The sequence below is a fragment of the Tupaia chinensis genome, unplaced genomic scaffold (assembly GCF_000334495.1).
Source record: "Tupaia chinensis unplaced genomic scaffold, TupChi_1.0 Scaffold000605_1, whole genome shotgun sequence".
Lineage (NCBI taxonomy): Eukaryota > Metazoa > Chordata > Mammalia > Scandentia > Tupaiidae > Tupaia > Tupaia belangeri.
This window is the reverse complement of record NW_006160123.1, coordinates 4,110,091-4,119,087: the sequence shown is the minus strand read 5'-3', so window position 1 is coordinate 4,119,087 and position 8,997 is coordinate 4,110,091. Positions and strand designations below refer to the sequence as shown.

General features: G+C 44.9%; 1 protein-coding gene across 1 annotated transcript in view; it reads left to right on the top strand.

Annotated features, from left to right (window-relative positions):
• THBS1 (thrombospondin 1) overlaps positions 1–8,997 on the top strand; it is a gene marked incomplete in the record, with an annotated part of 16,547 nt that overhangs the window by 3,160 nt on the left and 4,390 nt on the right. Inside the window, 13 exon segments of the mRNA XM_027775835.1 lie at positions 46–245; positions 356–478; positions 1,496–1,589; positions 3,320–3,493; positions 3,989–4,165; positions 4,726–4,899; positions 5,124–5,251; positions 5,363–5,515; positions 5,728–5,946; positions 6,246–6,353; positions 6,849–7,008; positions 7,153–7,271; positions 8,831–8,997. Coding sequence (XP_027631636.1) covers positions 46–245; positions 356–478; positions 1,496–1,589; positions 3,320–3,493; positions 3,989–4,165; positions 4,726–4,899; positions 5,124–5,251; positions 5,363–5,515; positions 5,728–5,946; positions 6,246–6,353; positions 6,849–7,008; positions 7,153–7,271; positions 8,831–8,997 — 1,996 coding nt within the window.

The following is an 8,997-nucleotide window of genomic DNA, read 5'->3' as shown; positions in this document are numbered from 1 at the left end:
TTTCTCCTTTTTTTTTTTTTTTTTTTTTTTTTTTTTTTTTGGCAGCTACCAATGTCCTTCTCACCCTCGACAACAACGTGGTGAACGGTTCCAGCCCTGCCATCCGCACCAACTACATCGGCCACAAGACAAAGGATCTGCAAGCCATCTGTGGCATCTCCTGTGATGAGCTGTCCAACATGGTGCTGGAACTCAGGGGCCTGCGCACCATCGTGACCACACTGCAGGACAGCATCCGCAAAGTGGTCAGTGGCTCCACTCCCAGCCCATCGGCATGAGCCCTTAAGGTCCATCCAGATGGTTCTAAATGGCCGAAAGTGAGCCTGGACACTAATGATTATTCTTTCCCTTTTAGACTGAAGAGAACAAAGAGCTGGCCAATGAGCTGAGGAGGCCTCCCCTCTGCTATCACAACGGCGTTCAGTACAGGAATAACGAAGAATGGACTGTTGATAGCTGCACTGAGTGTCGCTGTCAGGTAAGGAATCATTCCACACTAAAATTAGAATGGATGGCTTGTGTGTGAAGCCACCTCTCTGGGGAAATACCCAAATGGCCACACAAGTTCTTTTATGTTTCATAGCCTGATACCAAGTGTGTGTGTGTGTGTGTGTGTGTGTGTGTGTGTGTGTTTTCCTTTAAGATGTAATTATAGCATCTGTAAGTTCTTTAATCTTGCGAGTTTTTCAAAGTATTAATGATACCCTAGCCTAAGTATCTGAGAGAATAAATCTCCTAAGACATCTGAATAATTCACCTGCTTTAGTTCAAAGGCTAAGTGTAATGTCAGGTGAATAAAGTCTGGTTGGAACAGTCCTTCTCCCCCACTCCCACCCTAATTTGTACTCAGCTATGACATGGAGACCAATTGTTCAACCCACTCAGCCCCGTGTTAGGGCATCACTTTCCCCTTAAATGGCCCTGCCCTCTGTGTGTGCTTCACTCTAGTGTCCCCCACACCAGGGACAGGTGAGTCTAGGGCTTACCTAATTCATTGAGCAAAGTCAAGTGTAAATACTAATCAGATTACTGAATTTGGAAGCCAACATCATTAAGTTCTCATTCTCTACCGTAGTATAAAAGTATAAAGCCAGACGTACAGATGAGGAAAAAAAAAAATGCTTAGAAATCTTGTTCTTCCTCCAGAGAGAAAATATCGTTAGAAGTACTTGCTGAATGTTGCAAATTCTATTTCTGCTGTAGGACTGACCCAGGCCATGTGCTGGTCCCTTTATATTCTCTATGCTCTAACTTCCACTCTGGACTTAGTAGCAATTAAAAAGAACTCACCAAGGAATGGAATGATGACAAGTAATTAGTACTACAGCTGTCCTTATGACAGTGTAGCTGCAAATGTAACAGACAGATCTATTATCATTCCACTAGAGTATTCCTAGCCCAGACCACGCTTTTGCTCATAATGGAAATGTTAGTTGGTAAACTTCTGTTTGCGATATGCTCAGTAACCCATTGCCCTCACTCTCTGGTCCTGCAGAACTCAGTCACCATCTGCAAAAAGGTATCCTGCCCCATTATGCCCTGCTCCAATGCCACAGTTCCTGATGGAGAATGCTGCCCACGTTGTTGGCGTAAGTTCCTAAGATGGCACAGTCCTTCTTCCGTGACTAGGTCACTTCTGCATACATCCCGGACAGCTGGGCAAGACACTGGCACCCCAAACCATCAGGTTTTCATTCAGTTTCATGCCGCTGCAGCTGGTGAGCTAATGGCTTGCCTCTGGCACACAGCTAGAAACTCTACACTAAGTCGTCATCACCCATCTGGATGGCAGTGTAGGCGATAATGACCTCGGGGCGGCTTATTGAATCTGATTCTATGCTTTGGGGAAAGGAGATGATGTGTTGCCCCGTCACTCTAAGTGAACTACTTTTAGAATTTGACCTAGCAATACCAAGTTAAGAAAAATCTGCTTACCAGAGAAATGCCTATGGTGTGATCATGAACTGAACTGCAGCTGAAAGTTCTACTCGTTTTAATTTGCAGGGATAGGAAGTGTAAGAGAGTAACATCAGTTTGAGTTTCAGGACACTAAAAGAAATAAGGCACAGTATCGTTCTGTGGCACCCTGCCCCTGGCTTTTATTGCTAGTCAAATCACTTTGTTGAGACAATGTTTAATGTCATAGGCACAAGTCATAAAAATGACTCATCACAACTGAGATAAGGAAGAAAACGGGGGAGCAGCACTTGCCCTTCACACACACACAGGCGCACACACAGGCGCACCCACACTGGTCACAACCTAGAATAGCCAATCCCATCCAGGGATCACGTTAGCGATGCCGACGCTGTAATGATTATTCGTATGTCTGCTGCTGTTCAGCATTCACTTCAGGTATGCCTTAAAGGGAATAAAGCTAGGTGGGGGCTAGCAGAATATTGAACTTGAATCAGGGTTTGCTAGGAAAACTCCCAGCTGATGACAAAAGAAAACAAGTTCTCTGTGTTCAGTCTCATATAGCTAGCTAGATGTGATTGTAGTCATGGCGCCCGGGCAGATGATAAACAAACACATTCTCCTCTTGTGAAAATATGTACAAAGAAGGCCCCAAATGTTGGAGTGAGAGGAACAACAAATTGACTAACCTTATGACCACGCTAGAGCCGGAGCCAACAGCAGCCAAGCTACCTTCAAAGTCATCTGTCAAACACATGATCTGAGGCTTCCCTGGCAGTCAGAAGGGGCTCCTAGAAGCTGTCTAAAATGCTAGCATTCTTGGAAGCCAGAGACTGGAAATGCCTACCTAGATATTTTAAGCCAGGAAGGGGAAACTCATTTGAAATGCTGAGAGAGGAGAAAGGAGAAAACAATGAAGAGCAGAAAATTCACTGAGAAGGCTCAGCTGTACTAGCCCAGACAGGGCACCCCATCACCCCACAGAATGGCCAGCCGTAAACCTTTGGCTGTTGGCCTGAGAAATGCATTGCTTTTCATCCCGTGTAAATGAAACTTGATAGCCTTTGTTACTAAGATCTGGAGATCACCATGTACCCGCTGACTGTAGTTAGTAATTCTGAATTTTATACCTGAAATGTGCTAAACGGATTTTAAATTGCCATACCGCATGTCAGATGATGGATGTTAGTTTGATACTGACAGTCATTTCACAGTGTGTGCCTATGTAAGAACACCATGCTGATATAGTTTTGTCAGTTTTACCTCAGTAAAGCTTTGGCAGGGGTAGGAGAAAGGAAATACATTGATTTCCCCCCCTCCTCTGGCAAGGGAGGGTCCACCATGAGGCTAAAGAATTGCTTATCTTCGTCTTCCTGTCCTGAACGATCCCGTGTCCCCACAGCTAGCGACTCTGCAGATGATGGCTGGTCTCCGTGGTCTGAGTGGACCTCCTGTTCTGTGACATGTGGGAATGGAATTCAGCAGCGTGGCCGCTCCTGCGATAGCCTCAACAACCGATGTGAGGGCTCCTCGGTGCAGACGCGGACCTGCCACATTCAGGAGTGTGACAAGAGATGTAAGTATCCTAGCCCCTTGCAGTGTGAGGGCCTGGCCTGGCCTCTCCGTCATCAGGACAGCCCCATAGCGTGCAAGTTCAGAGCACAGGTTCTAGAGCGCCTGGATCCGAATCCCACTTCTGCCACTCGTCTCTGCACCCTTGAACACGGCTTACCCTCCCTGAGGCTCTGTCCTCATCTGCAACTTGGGGATAGTGCGTTCTTGATAAGGTTATTTTGAGCATTTTATTTGGATAATGCATGGAAAGCAGTTGGCACAGGGATTGGCTCATGGTGAGCACCATTATGAACAGAAAATTTTTCTAGATATTATCCGTCCTGTCCTCCGGTAGAAAGCATTCCATGCTGGCATCTGGACATGTCTAAGAGCAGATTTCTACTCACACTGGGTTTAGTTGCCATTGTCCATGTCCTGGAAACATTTCTCTATGCTCCCGAGGAGGGTTTCTACTCCAAGCCAGCACTGTTTGTGACCGTCAGGCTTTGCACTTTAGTTAAACAGGATGGCGGCTGGAGCCACTGGTCCCCGTGGTCATCTTGTTCTGTGACCTGTGGTGATGGCGTGATCACCAGGATCCGGCTCTGCAACTCTCCCAGCCCCCAGATGAATGGGAAACCATGTGAAGGCGAAGCTCGAGAGACCAAGGCCTGCAAGAAAGATGCCTGCCCCAGTAAGTGTGAGCTTGGCTGCAAGGCTGAGCGTGGGCGGCAGCTCTGCCCAGCTGGTTGCCTGGCATCTGCAGCTCCAGTTCAGTGGGTCATGGAGGGGGTTACTTACTAGAGAAACAAACAGAAGCAAAGTCCTGCTTGCTCAGCAGCTTCCTTTAATGAAAAACAGAAAAACAACTCCAAACTCACCCTTTCCAAAACATTCTTTCATGCATCAGGATAGCAGAAGTAGGGCGCGTGCGCTCGCCAGACAGACAGAGAGACATAGAGACAGAAAGAGAGAAATCACCCCCCAGGGGGGGATGGTCACGCCGCAATCCCTTCTCCTCCATTCTCCTCTCGGGATCTTGGGCACGCACGCGCCCGGCGTGAGTTTTAAGCCACCGGGTCCGGGACACGAACTGCGGTCGACTACGTGGGAGTCCAGCGACATAGCCATTATGCTAACTGCTGGTTCCCAGGATAGCAGAGGTTTCTTGAAGGAGCTTAGGAGAGCCTTCTCTGATGGGTAAAGTGTTTGAAATTTGACCTTCATTTTTGCATGTGGTTCATTTTCTTACAGTCAATGGAGGCTGGGGTCCCTGGTCACTGTGGGACATCTGTTCTGTCACCTGCGGAGGAGGGGTGCAGAAACGTAGCCGACTCTGCAACAACCCCACACCCCAGTTTGGGGGCAAGGACTGCATCGGCGATATGTCAGAAAACCAGATCTGCAACAAGCAAGACTGTCCAATCGGTGAGCCATGCCGCCCTATAGGATCTGCTGTTTAACTGAATACCACAGTTAGCACTGCAGGGAGTTCCAGCTTTGACTGGTCCTGAGTGTTTGGTTAAATGCTGGTGGACAGTGTCATCTCAATACATTTCCAGTTACATAGTACCTCCAATATCTTAAACAGTATTGCTTTTTAAGTACAGCAGCTTAGACCAGCTCTTTACCTGTCTGTCACCCTGTCTCAGATGGATGCCTGTCCAATCCCTGCTTCGCCGGTGCCAAGTGTACTAGCTACCCTGATGGCAGCTGGAAGTGCGGTGCCTGTCCCCCTGGATACAGTGGAAATGGCATCCAATGCAGAGATGTTGATGAGGTGAGAAAGATGCTCAGAATTACCAGACTGAAGAAAGCAGCTACCCTGTCCCTGTCACCCCCTTCTGGCAGTGTTTTTGAAACATTAAGCCAACTCTTGTTTCCACCATAGTGCAAAGAAGTGCCCGATGCCTGCTTCAACCACAATGGAGAGCACAGGTGTAAGAACACAGACCCCGGCTACAACTGCCTGCCCTGCCCACCACGTTTCACGGGCTCACAGCCCTTCGGCAGGGGCGTCGAACATGCCACAGCCAACAAACAGGTATAGTACAGAGGACTAGCAGAACCAGTAGAGGAGAGGTAGCCTTGACCAAACAACAGGAACAGGGAGGGGTGTAATCCCATGCCTTTCCCTAAAAACAGAATGAATGTACAATCTAGTTATGGAAACGTAGCTAGAACATCTGTGGTAAATCCTACAGAGAAAAATTGTGCAACTCTGCATTAACATCAGGATGGTATCTACTCCCTTAGGTGTGCAAACCCCGCAACCCTTGCACAGATGGGACCCACGACTGCAATAAGAACGCCAAGTGCAACTACCTGGGCCACTACAGTGACCCCATGTACCGCTGCGAGTGCAAGCCTGGCTACGCTGGCAATGGCATCATCTGCGGGGAGGACACGGACCTTGATGGCTGGCCCAATGAGAACCTAGTTTGTGTGGCCAATGCAACCTACCACTGCAAAAAGGTAAGAAGAGCCGGCTTCCCTGACGTGCCTCCAGAAAGAACCATCACCCTGATCAACAGAATAGGCTAGGGAATTTTAAAAACTTATAAGTTTGGAAGGAAAACTCAAAGATGAAATCTCCCAAAGGAAGAAGGGGATTCATTCTCATAAATATGAAATTTTTGTCTTCCCATAAAAACGAAGTCTGTTAGGGACAGACTTTCACATCCTTTTCCTGTTTGGAATATCTGGTATGCCTTCTCACGTGTGGAGTGAAGGGAATACAACGGCAGCTGTAACATGTGTCTTCTCTTTCCCAGGATAATTGCCCCAACCTTCCCAACTCGGGGCAGGAAGACTATGACAAGGATGGAATCGGCGATGCCTGTGACGACGATGATGACAATGATAAAATTCCAGACGATCGGGTAAAAACCATGTTTTCCATTCTCTGTCATCTTTTCAGTTTAACAACAGCCTAAAACATGTTAGGAATCAAGGAATTATGGGTTATAGCAAAAAATATACCCAACTGATACATAGGATAATTAGAAATTATTGTGTTTCTGTTGTTTGAGGAGATCGATGTGGCCAAGAAAAATTTTAAATGAGTGTTTCATTTCATCACAACCTTTTCTTCCCCTCATTTGAAGGAGAAACTATAATGTATAAACAAATGCTTTGTTCCCCAGATTCCTTTCATATGCTCTCTCTAAATTAAAATTTACTTTGGGCATACTGAGAACTGAGATGATAAGGTTATATTTTCAATCTCACTGACTAATAGAGTATCTACTAAGTATACTAAGTAGAAAATAGCTATTATAGGCTTTTGCAGTTTTATACATATCATTCATGTGGTTTGAGGCTGGAGCTAATTTCCTTGACAGTGTTGTAAAGTGCTCCATTTCTTCTCTTTGCAGGACAACTGTCCATTCCATTACAACCCAGCCCAGTACGACTATGACAGAGATGACGTGGGAGACCGCTGTGACAACTGCCCCTACAACCACAACCCAGACCAGGCGGACACAGACAACAATGGGGAAGGAGACGCCTGTGCTGCAGACATTGACGGAGACGGTAAGTTGCTCCTCTGTTAAGCAGGCATGTAGGCAACAGGGGATACATGCAGCTCTCAGCTTTCTTCTCCCTAGTCCTGGCCTGCCCATGGTATGTGGTTTAGGCTGGAGGTCCTGGCTCTTACTAATCTCCTGTTGTCTGCAGGTATCCTCAACGAACGAGACAACTGCCAGTATGTCTACAACGTGGACCAGAGGGACACCGATATGGATGGGGTTGGAGATCAGTGTGACAACTGCCCCCTGGAACACAATCCAGATCAGGTAGGCGAGCTCCTTCCAGAGTCTTTCACTAACAGTGTGGGAATCTCCCTTTCTAGGCCTTTGGAAGCGAGTTAAATAGACTTTAGGCCATGGCTCTCATGTTCTCATAGCCAATTGCAATATACTTGTAGTAAACAATTTGCCTGACATTAGCTCCTGACAGAGAGTCTTGCAGATCTTTAGTGTGAAGGTCGTCTAAGGGTCTTCCTTGATCTGCTCAGCATGATCTACTACCAAGATAAATTATATAAAGCAAAGATCTGTAACTGATAACTTTACAATAATGCTAGTCAAATCTAAGACTGAGACAGAAAAGACATACATCCTTTTAGCAATATTAACAACCATCTTCATGGCTAGTGATGTCATCTGGCTGTACGAAAATCATCAAACTAAGAATACTTCCAAAACCTGGAAAAAAATCATTTGTCATTCTTCAAACTTATCTGGTATTACAAACAGATCATTCCTTACCTATACTAGGGAGTACTATAAATAGACATTACTTGAATAGTTTCCCTGAAAGTGTTTCTTTTTTGCATAATTATCCATCATTATTTTCTAGGGATAAATTTAAGGGAAAGCTTTAAAAAAAAACGTTGTAACATTTTTCTAAGGTTAAAGAAATTAGAAACCCAGTCTTCTGCTCTCAATACTCACCCCTACAGCATCCTGACAAGCAAAAAGTAACGGAATGGATAGCTTTGCAGCCACCATAGGGAGTTTGAATGATCCAGAGATAGCTTTGTTGATCAGACAGTGTTAAGGATCTATTTTGAGTTTGGGTCTTACCATAAATTTAGTTTCTTTAATATCATTTAACTTCTCTGGATGAGTTTTTTTGCTCTTCAGACTAAAATAAATTTTACAACAAAAATCAAGCAGCATCTAAAAAACCTTATAAGCAAACAATATAAACACTAGTAAGAAAAATTCCAGTTCGCGCATAAACGATCCTTAATCCAATGCATTTTGCACACTGTTGAAGTACTCTGAGGAGAACTGTTCTGAAACAAATGTAGTTTGACTTCAACCAAGCCAATGGGGACAGTTGTTGAAACCGAATACCTAAAGAGAAACACACACAAACAAATCGATTACTACCAAACAAGTAGACAGACAAGGTTTCCTTGATTTCATGACCTAAGAGTGGAAATTGACATGTCAGTGATTTTTACAACTCAAACCTTCAAAGGGAAATTTAAAAAAAAAAAAAAAACATGCCCAGAGAATTTCATTCAACATGAAGGCATAAGTAATTGATATTGCCATCTATAATTCCTGATTAACCATTTAATTTTATTTAACAAGTTATAGATTTAAAAAAAAAAGAACCTTCTAAATAGTTCTTCTCAGATTTTCATGTGAAAACAAGGATCAATGAAAGTAACTTTTAGAAATTGTTAATATTGCTATCTTTCCACAGTAGTATGTGAGTAGGCATGAAACCCCACTGGTCGTATCAGACACTGGAAAATTTTCCCTATTATGGGCATAGATGTGCTCTTTCATATTAATGGTTCATATTTTGATGTACCCTTCATTTATGCCTCTTCCAGCTGGACTCTGATTCGGACCGCATTGGAGACACTTGTGACAACAATCAGGATATTGATGAAGATGGCCACCAGAACAATCTCGACAACTGTCCCTATGTGCCCAATGCCAACCAGGCTGACCATGACAAAGACGGCAAGGGAGATGCCTGTGACCATGATGATGACAA